At 40.1% G+C, this 20,063-nt stretch overlaps 1 protein-coding gene across 5 annotated transcripts in view; it reads right to left on the bottom strand.

Moving 5' to 3' along the window:
• Nucleotides 1-14,399, bottom strand: part of NBEAL1 (neurobeachin like 1) — a 95,179-nt gene extending 80,780 nt beyond the window's left edge. For all 5 annotated transcript variants that reach the window (XM_067298751.1, XM_067298750.1, XM_067298753.1 and 2 more), the window contains exons 1-2: nt 14,369-14,399; nt 13,701-13,977 (exon numbers count right to left, since the gene is read on the bottom strand). In XM_067298751.1, coding sequence (XP_067154852.1) covers nt 13,701-13,751 — 51 coding nt within the window. In that variant the 5' untranslated portion in view covers nt 13,752-13,977; nt 14,369-14,399. The remainder of the gene's footprint in view (nt 1-13,700; nt 13,978-14,368) is intronic.
• Between the last annotated feature and the right edge of the window lie 5,664 nt (nt 14,400-20,063).

Here is a 20,063-nt window from a genome sequence, read left to right as displayed (position 1 = left end):
ATCTATATAAACTGCATTTCTTGAAACTTCTGGAAGACAGTTACGCCAAGGCTCAAAATTCCCCAAAGCTAAAATCCAAGTTCAGGAAGTTACCATTTCTCTTCAGAGAGATATGCTGAAACAACCCAAGTTTTAGCAAGACAACCTGAAGGATGTGTCATTGTAAGGATATCTGTGAAGTTAAAAGAAAAAAGCGCAAATCCCTTTAGTTGATAATTATGAAATATGTAGGGATTAAGCTAAGGCTTCTGAGCTCAGTGGATTGTAATGAAGGCCTGTGAAATTGCTAATAGCAGGAGGCATTCACCTGCAGTAAAGAAAGTATTTTAAGCCTATTAAACCAAGTGTAGCTCAGCACCTGAAAGTGAAAACACTTCCTCATTCCTTCCCTCCCTTAAATACTTCTGTTTTTCTTTACAAGAAAGCCTTTAGGCTTTTTTTTTTTTTTTTTTTTTTTTTTTAAATAAGATTCTCTCAGCTCCTTACACTGTAAAGAGAAAGGCTGCCAGGCCAGTGATAGGTACCTAAAAAACAAAATCCCCCCAAAGTGTCTTTTTCCTTTACCTATGTGGTTAGTACAACAATAGAAAGAGTTGCTAAATAAAAACAGCTGACCTTCACGATGGGCTACATTATGTAAAGCGATACTGTGGTTAAATACTGCCAGGCAAGTTTCCCACAAAGTCTAACATATTAACAATTGTAAAATACATAAGCCTTCAGTGCAACCGTAAAACAAGCTCTCAGTCCTGAAACCTCACCAACACTAAAACAAAGCCTGTAGCAGACAGAAGGATGAGTCTATGCCCTGCTGACAGATACGACATTCCCTAAAGATACAAAATGAAAAGAAATTGTAATTAAAACACACACTAACTCAGACAGGCTCTTATCTTTGATATACTAAGCTGTCTATAAATTACAGTAACTTTCTATACTCTTTATGAAGACTGGTGAAATGAATGAAAAAAGATTCTAGATGAGACATTTTTCTTTAGTTACTAGTTAGTTTGCCTAGGGAAGAAGGTCAACAAAAAGTTTTTTTTTCTTAAATCAGTAATAATATTTAAAAAAATGAGTCATGTAGCATTGAACTCTCATAGCTTAATCCAAGTTAAATTAAAACACTTTAGACAGACCTGGTTTTTAAGCCTCCCCATTTAATTCTTCAGACTTGTGCTTGTGGAACACAGGCACATTTACCCAAGATTTCAAATTGACACTATTTACATATTTATATATTTGTTGCTTTTAGATTTAACAGTAGCTTCCACTTCTGCAGAAGTTTCCTAATATTTGCAAGTTCAAAGGAATTGTTTTCCTAAGGCTTCAACTAAACAGGACTAGAAGGGCAAAGCTCAGTACAGTTTTTATAGCCTCATTCAGGAAGTATTAGTTGCTAAAAACAAAAGCTGGATCCACCCGAGGCTATTTTCAGTGTTACATTCCACGCTTTAAAGGCAAAACCTCTCTGCAGGGCAGCTGAGAGCGGCTGCCTGACCTGTCTGACAGGCACTTGTCTGACCTCGTCAAATTTAACGTGCAGTCACAAAACAGGCAGCCTCACTCGACCGCTGCCAGGAGCCGGCAGTCAGCCCGCCAAGCAGATTCCAGCCTACCAGCGCTTCCACCAAATCGCACTCGTTCTGGTACTAGAGCAACTAACCCCCCACCCCTAAGCATTTGATTTAGGCTAGGAACAATCCCTTGGTGTCAAGACTGAATTAGACCTAGGAAGAATAACGTTTAGAAATAAAATATGAAACACTGCCTTTCAATCACCACTTAGTCTAATAGTCCTAAAACTGACTGCACCAGTCTGCGTAACACAGACTCGTAGGACATTTTTAAACACTATTTGAAATACACTATTTGTTAGGGGATTAGAAGGTTTGTTTTAAGGAGGCTTTTTCCTTTTCATGTTTTGAAAGACATGAAACAGAACAACTTCACTACAAGATCTCCTAGCAGCCTTTATGTTGCTACAAGTCAAAGTGCTTATGCTTTTTGTGAACCTTTCCAAACTGTAAAATAAAAACTTGAAAAGCTTTGTTATAGCAGCAACACTACAGTTAGAATTAATAAAAGACTTTACAATAAGCCATTCTAAACTGGCTAAATTGCCTTGCTGAATTCAATCAATCAATTCTAACTACCAGAAGAACCACCTTTGAGTGCAACTCATCATCTTAATCATAATATTAATTTTTGAATTAGGTATTTAAAAAAAGGTTCCTGGCAAGTAATTATAGACCTCCTTTTTCAAAATTCACACAGGCATTCTGTTCAACTTCTGGAATTAAGGAAGGCTTTTTGTTTTTTAAACAGGAATTGCAGTGAAACAAGTCACAAACAACTGTTTTGCAACAGGCAGAAACTTCCATTTTGCATGGGAATCACTATCAATCACACACTCACTATAAAATTTAGCTCACAAACACTGAAACAGTGTTGATATATTTCTTCTCTTTTCTATACATGAAAAAATACTCTTCCACTAATGCCTTAGATTAAAAAAAGACAATCAGTTATGAGCGCTGTTATTCAATTTCCCTTCCACTTCAGAGCTCCAAGAAAACCAAAATGAAACCATTTTCTTTCTAAAATGGAAGTAAAGCTTTATTTTTTCTCTTGCTCTTTAAGTGACAAAAAAATTAGTCTGGTACCTGAACCAAACAAACATCGCATCTGACTGACACCATCCCCAAGACAATCTAGTTAATCAGAACTCACATTTCAGTAGGGTCTTCACATTTGATAGAAAGTGCCACTAGACAAGTTTCACATACAAGCTGACATGAAGTATTCCAGTTTTCCAGAGTCCACTGCACCCTTACCAGAAATTTGCCATACCGTGACATATTAGATTCTATTAACTTTCACTTTGCCCAAAGTTAACACAAGAAGCCAACAGTAGTAAAAGCTAGAAGTTGTATTTTAAACATTACAGAACAAGAAGCATTCTAAATAATTCAAAGGCAACTAAAATAACATGATCTCAAGTATTGTACAGTATCAAGACAAGCCTTAATTCAATGAAAATTCAGACTATAGCACAAGGAAGGTTTAGGTTTTAATGCTTGTTTGATTTGAAATTCAAAGTTACATCATTGATTGAAATGAGAAAAAGGCTGAGCTTTAGCAACAGCAGATTGGTTTTAGCAACAGCCAAAATATAAAGTTTGTAACTTTTGCTGTAAAGCAAGAGACAATAAAAACTCAGAGTGGCTGAAGGGAACCAGGATGGTACAACAACAGATAAAAATCAGCCTGTTATTTCACCACATCAATAGTCAGACTTGGTAAAATTTTTCTGTAGATAAAGAAAAACGCTGAAGAGAATCTGTGTACAGGTTCTGTATTTGTTTCAAAGTGTCACATGGTTATTATACACTAAAATTTACCTAAGGCAAATTTCTATTTTTTAGCCATGGATTTAACTGTTTGCTTTGCATTCTTGACCTCATCAGCTCTCAGATTAACACCGCACTATAGTTGAACTATACAATTCCTGTATTATATTTAAGGTGGAGGAAAGCTTTTCAAAAGCACCCTGCAAAAATCTAGGACTCAAACTAAGACATACCAGAATTTGTGTTACTCGTTCAACCATTATTTTGCATCTGTCACACTTTTGCTGATACAGTTTTTAAATTATTATCACAAGTGAGTAACATAAGATGCCTGCAAGTAACAGCCTTGTTCACTACAGCCTGCTTTATTCCCAAGAGCTTTGTCCATGCAGCACAGTGAATGAAGCCCAGTCCTATGGAGAAGCAGTATGCAGTCATACCTGAGCCAGTGTATTTATTGACATTTTTGAGACCTCTAACGAGTTGTATTTTAAGTAGTTTTACACAAAGAATACCAAAGGTGCTTCCTTTCCATCACAACACGTTTTCACTCAGATTCCAAGTTTGCCCTTGAAAGCATGTGAACACTAGAGATTTCTAGTGTTCAAAACTAGAACTGTTTTGAACTAGTGTTCCAAACAAAACTGTTTCCTGTAACAAAACCTTTTTCCTCCTTCCTCCTCAGAACTAATGGCTAAACCATTTTAGCTTAAATTTCCTACAAAACTTTAGTCATTTATCAAGAAATCTGTTCATTCCAATTAGTCAAGATTTCAGCAAAAGCACAGGTAACTCAAAACCAAATTTTTTACACAACTGAACGCATTAGGCAAACTTATTCGTACACAGAGTTGGTAGCACCACTTACAAACATCCCATCTCTACTGCAACCCACTTTCTACAAAACCTCTGAGGATTACGGAAAACTGGGCTGATGGCCCATGGGTGTTGTTGTCCATTTACATTTCTAATCACTCTTCCACTTAAGCCAATCATTTGCTCTTTTTGCTTGATACTTCTAGAAAAAGAAATCTCAGTAGCTTTCTAAAGATATATCTTCAGTTCTTAAATTCTCTTCCACCTTCCATATGGCTTTCTGACATTTTTCACGTGAAGGTATGATGCTTCCCTATGATGATTACTAATATTAGAAGAATAGTCTTGTCATCTTTTTGAAGGAGTCAAACCCAAATTGTTTTATTTTCATTTTGTTTTTATAGATGTTTGTGGCATTATTGTTCAAGTCTGATTACCAGTGTGAGTGCTTCCTTTTCAACTTTTGCCTTGGCTTCCTTATTACTTTTTAAATGTTTTATGGCATGCTGCTACATGGTCTTAGGCAGATTCTGGTGAACGCTATTCGATGATAAAAAGAGCACTCTTTTCCTACTCTTACACAGCCATAGTTAGCAACATTACTCAATGGTCATCAGATTATTCAATGTGACTTACTACTATTCTTTACTACATTTAGATGTAATCCTCAATTATAAACAGACTTACTCAAATTATCATAACTGTTTTAACTGCTAGGAAAAGCATCAGCACGCACAAACATGTTACAAGCCCATAAATCTAGTGGTTAATGTTTAGATTGCAGAGGTATGCAGGAGCCTCATCTCACAGTGAGATGAGAAACTTCAGTGTTTTATGAGAATAATCGGGTTTAGTCTTCCTTTCTTGGTACTTCCTACTGCATTTCCCATCCTCCTCTACCACTGCATTTTACCAGAAGATAAACTGGAAAAGTTATCTGAACAAACGACTTCTAAAAAAAAAAATAAAATAAAAATAAGATGTTTATCTTTACTGTTGATGGATGTGCATGTTTTGACATTTTTCTTCTCATATGTATTTTTTTCCTCAAGAAAAGCTCAATAATTAAAGCAGCTCTTCTCATCCATGGCAGCTGTTTAACCTTTCTGAAGTCTAAATATTTTAACAGCATCTATTGACAACATTTGGATTCAGGCATTAAGCTACAATGCCAGTCAATGGGCAGCTGGTAAGCCTTCTTCTCAATTCCATTTCTGTATTAGAACACAAATGTATTGGACATTTGAGTTGATTCTGCAATGTTCTTTTATCTGGACATGTGCTATACCTGGATCTGAACCAGCGGATCAAGTTAAAAGTGTCATAATTCAGGTATCACACAGTAGCCAACTGTCTGTTACATTGCTCTTACAGTATGTCAACGTAGACAACCAGAAGCACGTGTTTCTAGATTTGTGATAAATCATTCCAGTTAAGAGACATTCTATCATGAGATCTCTCATCATGAGATTCATTTCATTCAAAACTTGATCTTCAATATATTCCACTTTTGTTGGTATGTTTAGAACTGGACATTTTTCATTAAATCTGTAAAGCAGTAATCCACAAAACCATGAACATATAGGAACTTCATGCTGCACAGCAGGACAACTCTGAACATTATAGTAACAGTATGGACAAACCTCAGGACCTTCTTCATCTAAAAGTAATGACTACATGTATGTATTGCTAAATATATTATAAAGTAACAAGAAACAAAAATAATTTCTCTGTAGCTTGCAAAATGTTATTGTTTACTTGCAAGTATGTTCTGTTTGCATCTACCTGCCATCTCTGCCCAACCAGAAGTTCTGCATTCTCTGTTGTAGGGTCTTGGTTCCATGGCTGGCCACCACCCAGCACAAGCTTGCCCTCATCCATCACAAGGGCTACCATAATAAAAGTAAGTGGAGTGAAGAGACTCTGCCACTGTTGTCTCATACATACGAGACAATTATTTATATGAAAAGTTCTATATGTGTGGATATCGTAACTATATTAGTTCTCAGACTATGAGAAATCTCTTTAAATAGCAGACAGTAAAACCAGAATTGAAGGCCAACTGTTCTTGTTTGTCTATATCCACTCTTAGTTCAGTATCTCATAAATAAAGACATAACAAGGATAGTTTCACCTACACATTGCTCCAAGTGATTTGTGACTTTTACAAGTAACACTCTCTCAGAACAGAAGATTTTAATTTATTTAAAATACTCTTCAAAAAGGCACTTTACATAATAAGTCTTCATTCACTAATTCCAGCAGAGGCATGAATTCACATGATAGTGATGTATGAAAACCACTTTAACTGAGCACTTAGTTCGCTCAAGCATTCATCTAGCTGCGAGCAGAATACTTTATCTGATACAATAAAGGCAATAATTCTATGCAGTGGTGTGACATGAATCACTGACAAATCAGCAGCTGCACAATAAGGAAGACAAGTACAAGTTGAAGTCAGGATGAAATCATGTTTAGGATGCAAAGGTCAGTATTTCACAGTATTTATAGTTTAATGTCTAAGATTATATTCTTGTTGAGTTGCATACTTTTCTCCACAACTAAACATAATTTTGCAAAACCCATTTGTTTGAGAAACAACTATAACATCATTTAGGTGAACGAATGCCATTTATACTGTTTAATGCAGTTTATACTGTTTTACACAGCCCTACAATAAACTTGTCTAGAAGCCACTCTGATCAAACTTTTGTTGTTTACAAATACTCTCCAATTTTATACAGGGATACATGTTAAAAACCTCATAAAAGCAAGATTTCACATTATTTAATGTAAACTGATGAACTCTCTTTTACAATTTCATAATTCTCTTCTGAAAGGTGTCATTTGCTCTCACTTGCTAAGCATCATATGAAATCCCCCAATCTTTTGATGCAGGTTACAGATTTGATGAAGCTATAAAACATTGTTTCATGAGGTATTACCTCATGAAACAGTAGTGAAGGGCAGCCTGACAATATGGTGGGACCACCTTTTTCAGGGAGAGTCAGTTAGTAGGTCAGCTTAGCAAGACTGTAAGACTATGTACTGAGAAAACTGATATGATTGTTCTTGCTCCAAGACTATTTTTTGAATATCAAGATAATCCTCCTTCTGTGTTACTTTTGGCCTCAAAAGCCATGCTAACAGAATCTCCCTCAAGGAACAGCTCCTTGAAAGGATCCAAAGGCCATGAGATTATTCTTACAATTCAAGGTCAAATTTATCTTTCTGTATAGTAGGTTAGGATTAAGGCACAGAAAAACTGAATGGGTGGAAGTTCTTCTCTTTCACAGACTCTGCCCATTTACAGCACAGAGCACACAATTTAGATGAACTGTTTACTCCTAGAAATATAAACAAAACTAACTCATGTCAATTAAATGCTCCATTTCATATATTGAAGCTTCAACTTCTAAGTATTTGCAATGCATTGGTCTTCTGACCTTAGAGACTGTTGTGTAAAAATAAAAGCTAGCTCAGCTAGCACACTGTCAGTTTGTAGCACTTCACTCTTCATAGCGGTCTTTACCTGCCTAATGTAGAAATTATGGTTCCTCCAAAGACCACTTATTTTCTCATTGAAGTCGTCTTCTGACTCTTATAAGGGAGCCTATAGGATCCAGAACCTCACTTGGGATTCTTCCCAGATGAGGTAGAAATAACTCAAAGTAAAAGGACTTTAGCCACTTTAGGACATTTTTAGAATAATGCATCACTCCCTACTGAAGTCATATTCCATATTTTTCTGTTAGCTTTTGATCTAGGACTAGGAATTTTTCTCATATAAAACTTACAGTACTAAGTCTCTTTCCACACTACGATATTAATTTAAAAAGAAAAGACATAGTATATAGATATCCCTCACTATGCCAGAGAGAAAACTGCAACACATTTATCTCAATACAGGCAGATTTTGTGAAAATCAAACAAATACAGTGCAACAAAGAGCATTTTTTTAAGACGACAGCTTACCCACAAGTCTGCTCTTTTATAACACAGCAAGGGACCTGTCTCAGTTATCTCTGTGTTAGCAAAGACCAGAACTTTATAATTAGCTTTGCAATTGCCAATACACAGAATCCCTGCTATACTAATAACACTAAGATTGAACATCTCTTTGAAACAGGAAGCGCAGGCTAAAAGCTGGCTGAGGAACATACTGACAGCTCTGCCTTCAAGCTATTATATGACCTACAAGCTAAGGAGGTACTTAAAGGAAAAAATGATTCTACTGAAGAATGCAAAATAAATAAATAAAAATAAAAAAAGCCCAGAACCAGCTACTTGGTGAAAATCTGCCTGGTAGAATTAAAACCCTTAAATAAATTTGGGAAAGGCTTCTTGACAGGATTCAGTGAGTACAGCACACCCATCCACTGAACAGTTAGTTCTGATGATATGCGATCTGGCATGCTTTTTACTAGCTGCCTAACAAAGCAGATTAATTTTTAAGGTGGCCCATTCATTTTCAAAAGCCCTTTAGAGGGCTTTTACCACATTTAAAAGCCTTGGCATAAGACTTGGCAAAGCAGCGAAGTGTGCTCTACATACAATTTTAAATTGCAATTTGGGTTTACAAATCAAGTTGTCCTGGCCCCTCGGTTATGAGTAGCACTCAGTCTCTGCTCCAGTCTGCTTTTACAGATGCTACTTGAAAATACCAGCTCTTTTTAAAGGTTTCTTTTGGACTAACATCCCTGTTTTAGAAACAATTTGCAGCATGCTCTTCTGAAAGTTAACCTTTTGGCTTTTACTTCTTTGCCTTTTTTTCTTTAAGAGGAAAAATATTTTCCACATGATTTTCACAGTGCTGCTCACACAGCATGTGAAATGCTCCTAAGAGCTGAGAATTTGATATTTACACTTTGCTTTGCCTTGGCAAGGCACTCAGGTTTTCTTGGTGGCATTTCTATGCATTCAGATTTTAGAGATATACTATAAAGTAGGGGGTACAAATTTGTGCCATATATTGTGGGGGGGCTTTTCTGAGACAACATCTCAAACTTTTTCTTAAATACATTATTTCAAACAAAGGATATTGTAGCAGGTAAGGGGATCTAACTATTATTATTACATTGTTATCATTTGAGCTGCAGCTCTTCCTTTCAGCACTTACCAGCCTTTATTTATGTCACTTAATAGCTTAATCAAATCACTGAAAAGCTGCACCTTCTAGAGAAGCAACAATTCTTTTTCTTTAGAAAAATCCTTTTTCCTGTTTTTCTTCTTTAAGTTAATGACAGGAGCACAAAGAATTAGAGTTCAAGCAGATGACAGTTCTCTAAGAATTGTCAGAATCACCACACATCTGTATAAACATTAAATACAAGAGATATTAGGAAAGAACAGTTCTATAAAAAAATAAAATGAAAAATGGAAAAATTTCAGAGGTGCACGTGGCATTTAAGTGACTGCCATTTATGCCAGTCCTTCCTGAAATCCATTTGGGACTTTTTTTTTTTTTTGAGAAAAAAGTCTTTCTGTATAAAGTGGCATCCAGTCACCTTCTGAGCAAAACTAAAAATACCAAAGAACCTGACACATCTTAAGTCAAAGAGTTTGAAATACTTATCAGAACAATCATAGAAGGTGAAGTACACAAAACTAAAATCTTACAGGTAAAATATAGTGTGAATCTAATCAATTTGAACCTGCAGTAACAATCTCTTCAAAAGATTATATAGCATGAATTAATTTTGCATACTGACACATAATTAACATCTAAGAATGGTTAATCAACTAAGATTACAATAACAATATTGCTATAGTCACATTGATCTAATGATACAAGGCAAAACTGGTAGAGCAGATCTAATGGGAACAATTACCTCAGTCATAAGAACATGAAGAGGTCACAAAAAACCACTTAAATGAAAGCATATCCTCTTCCCAAACTACCTCGGTTCATCTAAGAGAGCTCTTCTTCTGTAAACTTACATTACTAAGGCATTTTCAGAGATCTTCTGTGTATTCACTTATTCAAGATTTTCTATTCCTTTTTAGGTTATTCACAGCTTTGAAGTGATGATCCACATGCTTAATACTACCATTGTCTGCATGACCTCTGGAGAAAATTTTTCCTGGTGACTGCTATAGAAAGGACTTGTTATCTGTACTACATATAATTTCACTTATCTTAGCAAGCATGTATCCCTGCATCTAGATGAAAGGACAGCAGCTTACATCCATATCAATATTCAAGTGAATAACAGCACTGTATATTAGAAGAGAATTGAACATAAAAAAAAAATTCCCATTTTAAACTGAAAGTCAAAGATGATCATGCCAGCAAGTTGCATCCTGAACAATGCTTTCTTTACAGAAAGTTTGACATCACCATTAAAAACAAAAAAAAACAAGAAAACCCAAATAACAAAGAACCACTCAAGTAAGGAACAGCTCAGATGATTAACAATGCAATGCTGTGATATATCCTCCAGTGACTCAAATCTGAACTTCACTAAATTTAACGAATTTTTAAACTGCTTCCACACAGCACCAAAGTATCATAAATCCATGTGGCCATTACATTCACTGGGCATCTTAAGTAGCCGACTAATCTGTGGCGTTGTCGCTACTAGCCTATGAGATAGCTTTTAGCAGAACAGAAGCAGAAAAAGCAAAACGCCCCAAACCCCTCAACCCTAGATTAGAAGCTGCCAGATGTAAAGACAACTGAAAAAGACCCCTCATAGACAGAGTCATCCACACACTGTTTCTGCAGAGATCCTGGCTACAGCCTGCTGTCTGCCTAAATCTCTAATTGCTCAACTGCACAAGAGACAATGAAAGTACAGAAATGCTTTCCTAATGTTACTTTGCACTTGAGTAACTGTTGCAACTGACACTTGACACTGCACAGGGATGTCAAGTGATCACAAGAGACAAGTCGTGACCCAGGATAGATGATAAGGTAGTAACACAGTATCATCCATCCTTTTAAAACTGTGAGAAGCCTTGCTGAGATGGCACACACTGCTCTATTTGACACACTACCATTAAGGACCTGTTAAAAAAAAAAAAAAAAAAAGTAAGTAGCCACACACACAAAAGGCAAGCCAAACAAGGCTCATTATTAGTAGCAACCTGAGGTATCACACACACAAAAAAAGAATTTGGGTTTCACTGTTTCTTTAGCTAACAGGGCTGCAAAAGCAAGGGTTGTGTATTTGGGATTCGTAGAGAAACAAACTCCACCTAGCTCATCCGCAGCTCTGCAGCAGTTTTTGTAGGCTGGAGACCTTGCACATCTTTCTTTCCCAGAAGGAGGTCACCCACAATAAAATCATGACAGTGCAACAGAGAGGCTATGATAGCACTCTTCACTGGGTAGTCTTAAAGGACTTCTCCATAAACTACTATATAAGCAATATCATGCTGCTGGTGATTATGTATTGCTACGTTTTCCCCATTGGCTAGATGATCTGAGGAAAGCAAAGCACAGCACAAAAATGTTTTCAACATATGAAAGAATAATCTATTTTAATTTACAACATTTCACATACTAAAACCTAATTTCAGTTGCTCTTAACTCCACCAAACTTTATCTGAGATGAAATACTGTATGCCGGATGCCTGCCTGAAGCAGAAAGAGAAGTCATTTTAATTTTCTTTTTAGAAGTGGTCAAGTTAAGAGGATAAGATGTTTTATGTCCAGGATTTTTTGAAAAAGTGAAAATATTTTTTGAATCACTCTAATGGCCCTCAAAATTCAGAGAGAGGCCTTTTTATTAATAAAAACATTTTTCTACTTAAAAAGAAGTCCTTTTCACATACGAATCCATCTGTATGCATCCAAATTACATGGTGGGGGCAGGGGGGAAAAAAAAAAAAAAAAATCAGTGAGAGTTCATGAAGGCTTAGTAAACCAAGAGGGCTGGGGGGGGTGTTGTTTTTTTTAATTAAGGGGTCTGAATAGTCCATCCTCCACCACCTGAGATCTGACCAGACTGCATATGCACCATTCCTACAAAACAGCTAATCATCCTCTCTCCAGGTGATCTAAAGCATATGTTAGAACTAGCTCTCCTTTATTTATGCAACCTTCCTGCTACTATACAGAGAAGGATTGTGAAGGTTCAGTGAAAGGGGGAAAAGCATAAGCCAGACAGAAAAACTTATAAAGAACCTCACAAAACCAGGGAGGAAAAGGACGAAGTCTGGCTGGGCACAGAAATTTAGAGCTTGGCTGATCTCCGCATCTCCCAAGCCTGAGGAAAGCCTGAAATCTTTGAGTCTGTTCCAAGTGTCTTTGTTCTTCTTACATCGATGAACTCACTGGCAAAACATCCATCTCCTCTAGTGCTAGCCTATTTCCTACTGCCATTGGCATTACTACATTAGTTTAAATGGCAAAGATCTATGCAAATAGGTTTCAACCCAACAGACTGCCCACGTGGGTATCAGTAAGAAGTTATACCATAGCATTCTGTTTGCACTAGTTTTATTTTTAAATATATAGAAAGCATTAGAGCTGCAAACTTGCACAAAATTAAGAAAAGCCACAATTAAGACTGCCTCATGTAACTTTTATCCACCACTCTGGGTGCTTGCATTAAGACAGTCCTATACTTAAAATCTCATATTCTATGCTCTTGAGATGGGCCTACTCTAGACATGAACCAGGAGCATAAAGAATAGCAAGAGAATGTTTGTACTATCTTTAATGCCTTACCAGCTTGCAAAGTTAAAGGAACTGTGATATGTATGAAGCAGGGGACTGCAATGATAAAAAGCAAAACCAAACCAGAGAACAGGGCCACCGCAAGCTACCCTTACCACTGCCACAGAGTTCTTATATGACAGCAGGCCCATGGTTTTCCCAACCTTTACTGTTATTTTTTTGGATGTTCTTCAGTTTACAGATATCTGTGTAGATAGCCAGGAAACCAGTTTGTACATATATACTCAGCACTCCTAGCAGCAACTAGAATCTGTACTTTAAACATATGAATTGCTTTATGGTGTAAAATACAAACAGAGACAAAATAGTGTTTTAACAGTCTTGTCAGGTGAAATTCATTACTATTAATGGAGTACTTTGATGTTACTGTGATAACAAGCAAAGGAAGAAAGGCTAGGGAGTAACTTAATAAATCTGCTCTTTGGGAAGGCTTTGGCTAACATGGTTTAAGTGAAACTAGAGCTGCATAAAAAAACATGAGGATAAAACTACATATCAGGTAGCAGTGAATTAAATGAATACAGTCCATCTTAATGCATAGGCCCTAGGAAGAGAAAAATAGGATGTGTTCAGATAATTAAAAGGTATTGCTGAAGCGAGCGTTCAATCTGAGCTGTGACAGCACTGTGTAATTCATACACAAAAAAGCCCAACCTGAACAGCAAACGAAGAGACAAGGTCGTAAATAATCTAAGAAGGGCAGTTACACCCTCAGCAAAGCCACACAAGTCCACCTAACTTCTAAGCAAAAAATTGTGTTAAAAGATGCTACAGAAGCATTTGAAACACCTGACTCGCAAAATAAAGAGGAAAAAGGCACACAAACAGCCTAAAAACGTACTTACCTTATTGCAGTAAAGCATCCAGAGCTCATAGAGCCTCTCCCGGGATGCCATCCCTTCCCTCCTCCGCTCACTGACGCCAGCTGCTGCTGTTCAGGATCCCACCATGCTCAGGCCCCAGCAGCTCCTTCGGCAGTTTTTGCTTTCTTACTGCAGCTGTACCATAACCCCAGGAGTCAAGGGTGAAAACAGCGGGGTCTCGGCCTCTCCTTTTCGGGAAAGCAACACAAGCAACCGAAGACAACTGTCAAGCATGTCCCTTCTTCATCAGCGGCAATCTCTGAAAGGGAAAACACACCCTTCAGGCCTTGGGTCGGGGAAGGAGGAAGAAAAAAAACCAACCCCCCCCCCCCCACACACACACACACACCCCCACACACATCCCCCCATCTAAGGCGCACAGGCGAGCTGCGCGGAGACGGGTCCCGCCGCTTTTATCTCTGACGCGGCCCCTCCGCGCGGCCGAGCCCGGCTCCCCGGCGCGGCCCGGCTCCCCGGCGCGCCCCGCGCCGCCCTGCGGCCGCCCGGGACAGGCCGCGGCCTTCCGCCTCGCCGCCCGCCCCCGCCACAGAGCGCGGCCGCCCCGCACCCACCTGCCTCCCGCCCCCGGCCGCCCCCCGCCCTCGCGGCCGCGCCGCCGCCGCCGCCTGCCGCCTCTCCCCGCAGCCTACCCGGGCCGCGGCGGGGGGCGGCAGCCCGCGGCGGCGGAGGGGGCCGGGCCTCGCCACATCGCCCGCCCCGCCCGCATTCCGGCGCACGCCCCGGGCCGCCGCCGGGGCCGGGCGCGGGGGTGAGGGCGGGGGTGGGGGCGGGCCGCCCGCCGGCGCCATCTTGGCCGCGGGCAGCGCCTCCCCGCAGGCGGCGCCGTTGCGGCCGTTACCCCGCCCGTTGCGGCCGTTGCGCCCGCGCCCCCACCGGAGGCGCGGCCGGTTCGCGTCAGCCCCATGGCGGCCCTCTGCCTTTTCTTGGTGCCTGACCTCTCTTTGCAGAAACCCGAGACACTCGGAGTTGAGGCCGTAATTCCAACTTTTCCAGAACTAAAGGAGGCTCCCCCCCCCTCCAGTGAATTTACGTTGCACAAGAAGGCCTTTTACCCTTAAAAGGATCGACATGCCCAGTACTTCTGGGAGCCTGAACTGCATGAAAAGACACACTGTTTTACAAGTGATCAAGGCTGTCAAGCACATATATGTTTCACATTCCCAAAGAGGCCTCTCTGCATAGCCTGAGGCATGTATAAATATGTAAAATCCCCTAGCTCATCAACTGTGTTTGAAGTAGCCTGTGTTCTGGCATGCGGAGCTTGCGTAGGACTCAGCACACCTAAAATAAGATCTTTAAAAGAGAGATGTGAAAAGACTTTCCTCAACTTACTGGTGTGGCTCTTTTTTTAAGTATCTCTGCAGCACTCCAAACCTCCAGAGACAGGATACTCCAGCAAAATGCTTTTCTTGTGCTGGGTCTATAATACAGTCCTTTAAGCATCGCCTTGCAAAGGACTCCACTGGATGGCAAGGGGCCTGGTCTTCCCTCTGTATCTGCTGCTCCCTTGGAAAGCGGGGCTAGAAACTAATGCTGTTTCAGGCTTCAAAGCAGAGCGAGGGAGGGAGGGAGGCGTAAAGGAACGCCTTTTCCCCGTTTCCAGGGCGAGTCGTGGCCCTGCAGCCTGCGGCTACAGCTCTGCTCCTTCTGCCGCAGGCTCTTTTCCTCACCTGGGCAAGTCTCACACAAGCTTTGCTTGATGAAGCAGGACTTGTCATTAATTGCACAGCCAGTTCCTTTGCGGAGGATTTCCATACCACTGCAAAGGTTCGCGTGAGGTTTAGACATCCTCTGGCAAGGAACTGGCTGTGCAATGTCATTATATTGTCTGCAGAATAAAAAATTGCTAGGGATGGATATGTATAACCAAGATCCCAGAGACAGGATGAGATTGGTCCCTGCAACATAGCTTTGAATTTTCTTCTTATCTTTAGAAGATGATTGAAGTTTCCCTGGAGAAATTTAAGGCCTGATCTGTGCTGAGTGCTGTATCATGTGAATCAGCAATGCAGGAGTGAAACAGGTATTTTCTACTGAAGTATCTAAACATAGTTCCTAGCATGGATGGAGAGACACTGACAGAAAGGAGTCTGTAAGATTATTTTTAGTTGCATGATACATGTGTTCTGGTACTTGCTACTAGCTACAGTACTCTCCCCCCTCGAGGCTGCTACATAATTTTTTCCATCAAGAAAAAGACAGAAGCGCAGAGTCCCATTGTGTCTCCACTCTGCCCAGACACCTCTCTGTTAACAGCCTCCAGGAATGGAGATCCTACATCCTCCTTAGAGAAGTTATCTCACTGCTTAAGATACTGCTAGGAGCTCTTTCCTAACATCTAGCCTACACCTCCTTTGGAACAAATTCAAACCATTACCATTTGTCCCTTCCACAGCAATATGGGAAAAGGAGGTTCCCTGCAGCACACTTTGTGATTTAAAAGTCGTTATCATATCTCCTTACAGCCTTCTCTAGATTAAGCAACTGTTTGTTTGTTTTTTAAGCTTTCCTTGTAACTTGCTCTCTTTGAAGAAGTCAGGCCCAAGCAATGCCATGTAGAAAACCCAATCTTTCTTTGGGATCCTGCTTTATTTCCTTGTGTCACTCGCTTTTGAAAATAACAGCATCTGCTCCCCTGTACAGGAGAAGTGCTACAGCAAGCTTTGATGGAATAAGAATCCCATGGGAGACTCCTCCCTTGTTAAATACTACCACCCAAGTAACTGGGATGCTCACAGAACATAAAGCAGTCATTTTCCACTCTGTTGGAGCTGTAGTGGTGTCCAGTAGCTTATTAGAGCTGGGCACTCACTAGTGCTCACACAGGCAGTTCTCATTTTATATAGGTGCTCTGAAGGGAAAGTAAGGTACTAGTGCTCAGCACTATGACAGTCTGCTCTGGTAGAGTATGGGGTGAGTAATTTCATAACCTGAGTTTACAGAGGATCCCCAGAGCCATGCACTTCACTGTGAAGTGGTGGTCTTGTGGATGGCTGCATTACTGGATGGGAGTCAAGTCCACTCTTTCCCTGTCAGGACCCTACAGCTGACAGGCACTCAGTGTTGAATAACTCTATAATGAGCTCTTTCTCACATGTGAATATGAGCACTAATGAGAGAGCTCAGTGCTCTGAAAGAGAGAGGCAGGCTACAGCTTCACACACACACACACCCCCGCCCAGGTCAAGTATAATTCTAGGTGACTTCAGTGTAGTTACCTCCACAAAGACCCAGCTAAGGACCTGAAAGTCAAAGAATGGAGAAAGATGTAAAAAGAAAAGCTCCTAGCTATCCAAGGGTGCTTTAAAATGTGAGTATGTATGGATTGGTCAAACTGTGAAAGCTAATTTTTAGAATTCTCGTCACCTGAATGTCTGTCTTCTCCATAATTATTTACTAATTGCTTCACAGACTTTAAATAGCCAGGTAGGCCATTCTCACTTGTGTATCTCTTAGTTGTCCTCTCTTGGTAAGTGCTTGTTCACACTAGTGGGTTTTTTCATGTGCCTTCTTTATCATACTTGTGGTTTTTATACTTTTTATTCCTTCAGTAACTGCATACTTGTACCTCAGTCATCTTTACAATGGGTTGAACTCATTAGTCAGCAGTAGAATGGATGGAGAGAAGGGTGTGGGTAGGGAGAGAGCAAGGATGTAAAGACTAGGGAAAAACTTAGCAATAGAAGGGGTTATACTTGATTGCAACTTTAAACCAGGAGATCTGAAGTGGCAGAAACCAAAAAAGAGTGCCCTTTTCATAGTAAACTCTTGTTAAGCTAAGCTTATTTCTTCTGTAGAAGCAGATGGAAAAGACAAAAACCTGTAACTGATTTTCAGATATTCTGAAACCTGTTGTTTAGATCTAGGGCTTCTGCTAAGATCATGCACTAGGCTAGTAAAACTTCCACTGAGACAGATTCATGACAAAGCTCTATCTGAGGTTTTGTTTAATGTCTTCAGGCTAAAACTTTTTTACTAGCAAAACACTAACAATGGAGATGTGAAATAGGCTTAGAAACAAACTTGTTTCTCAACTCTGCCATCTTCCTTTACCAGTAGACTGTTGCACAGAAGCAAGGAGTAATCTTTATATTGTAAGCAAGTGGCCTTCAAGGCAGCTGGGAGTAAAACTCCCACTATCAAAATTCCTTTTGCTGTATGTAAAGAGAAGACACCTTGTGGATGCTACTTCCTGGGTGTTCAGGCCCAGCTAACCTCAGGTTGTATTTGGTGTGGCTACTGGAAAGGAGCTGGCTGACCCTTGCAAGAAGCTAAGGCCTATGAGACAGTAGTTTTCTGAGGATGACACAGGATTGCCTTTCTCTGCCTGTGATTGCACAATAAAATGAGGGTGCAATTGTTATACTAGGTAAGCTAGCAGACTTAATTAGTATTTAATCTTTCTTCTGTCACCATGTTCACATTGTACCCCAGTAATTCAGAGTTTTAGACATCTACAAAATATAAAACTGGGAAGAAATTTGTCTGCCCTTTGATATATAAGCTGGTATCTAAGGATTTTAGTTGCTTTTTTTCCTGGTGTTGGAGACTGGCTGCAGCTAAAGCCAGGATGTGATGGTCTGGCTAATAGCATTAAGTCACTCTGGTACCTGGCTTCTGTTTTCATGTGCTCAGGGTTAAACCATTCACCAGACTTAGATTTGGGAAGGAATTTTCCCCAGAGTAGCCTGGGACCATGGTAAATGTTTCTGTCCTTATCTATATATTTGCCTTGTTTTCCCCAGGGGACTTCAATATAATGAATACCCTGTGTTAAAAGGCCCTGGCAATGACTTCATCTCTTCTGCTTCTTTTCTATTGCATAGGCTCCTTTACCAGAGGCCTTAAGTCTGCAGCTGTGCTGGGAATGTTCTTGTGTATGGGACCTCTTAAGGACACTTCTAGACTAATATATAGTACGTGATTATAGGGGCTATGCTTGATCTGCTTGGTTTCTTACAAATCCTAACAGCTGGTAAAGGTTCGTGGATGGCTGTTCAGGCTGACAACTACCCCCTCTCCACTACTGTCATTCATGCTAGATGCTCTTGATCTAGCATATATAGATTCATGCTAAAGTTGTCATTATTTTGCAGATGTTCTAAGACAGCAGTGGCTATGGCACAAGACTGCATTGCAGAAGAGCTCTCCTTCCTCCATCAAAACTGACTTCTCACTCAAAACAAACCATCCCTTAGTGTCCACCATATTATTGCCAGTGATTAGTAAAGTTACCAGTAGCTGTATTTCAGTGTCGTACAAGGAACTGAAAGCTTTTCAAGCCTTGGTCCAGCTTGAAAAGAGGATGGTTTTGCCTGAAGCTCTTTATGTTGCACTTAACTGATGCTCCAAATCATTCTGCTTCGGTTATGAAATCATTCACTGAATGACTTCTTTATGCTGCAGAGCTCAGCAGATCTGGATCTGCAGCATGACTTCTGAAAGTATTCAGTGTGACAGGAAACAAACATGGCAGCAACCAGGATTGAAGGATGTCTAGGTATCATTACTCTTTGGGGATCTTTCTGAACTTAATTCCCTCTGAGCTGACAGGGTAGCATTGTCCAGAGAATTCCTGCTACAGTAGCTTTAAGGCTTTTGGGCTCTCTGACAGATTGACTCTTGTTGGATTGGGGAAGGACCCAAATGAAGGGAAGCACCTGAAGGGGAATGTGCTCAGGAGAGCTCTGATTGCTGCTAAAAGTGGACTTCTTGCAAAATGTTAGTGCCAACCTGGGGCTGGCACTTGGCCAGGACCTCACAGAAGTGGGAATGTTAGCTGCAGCACATACAGTGCCTCCTGTCTCTGAGTGAGATATGAAACCAAGGCTCTGTCCTTCACAGTGACCTTGTGAATCCTCCAAGGACTCTGCTAGCCTAACTTCTGACACAGAAAGGGCATAGAGACCTGAATGATGGCCAGTGTTGTAAAACTTGAAAACATAGTTTTAAAAGATCCTGCAGCGTTAAGTAAACACAGTATGCTGTTGAAGTGTTTGAGAGATTTGTGGGGACCACTTCTACACTGAATGGACTGTAGAGTCCTTAACATAATGGGTCTCTCTTATGGCTTCTGACCCAAGACCCTAGGGAAAGTAGCTACTTCCCAGTGCTACTGAGGGTGAACATTAGTTCATGTCTACAAACAGTGTGAGGTCTTGGCTAAACAAAAGAGCATAGTGTAGGCCCTGATCTTGAAATTTGAGCTATATGGTCCTGTGCAAAACCCCTCTGACTTAAATACCAAATGGGAGCAGAGAACTATACAGCACTGGGGCAGTCTTTCACCATGGAGAAATGAATAAGCAGCAAAAAGGTTTATTT

This window comes from Apteryx mantelli, chromosome 6 (assembly GCF_036417845.1).
Source record: "Apteryx mantelli isolate bAptMan1 chromosome 6, bAptMan1.hap1, whole genome shotgun sequence".
In the NCBI taxonomy this organism is placed as follows: domain Eukaryota; kingdom Metazoa; phylum Chordata; class Aves; order Apterygiformes; family Apterygidae; genus Apteryx; species Apteryx mantelli.
Note: the sequence above shows the minus strand (reverse complement) of the source record. Positions and strands in the feature narration are given on the sequence as shown.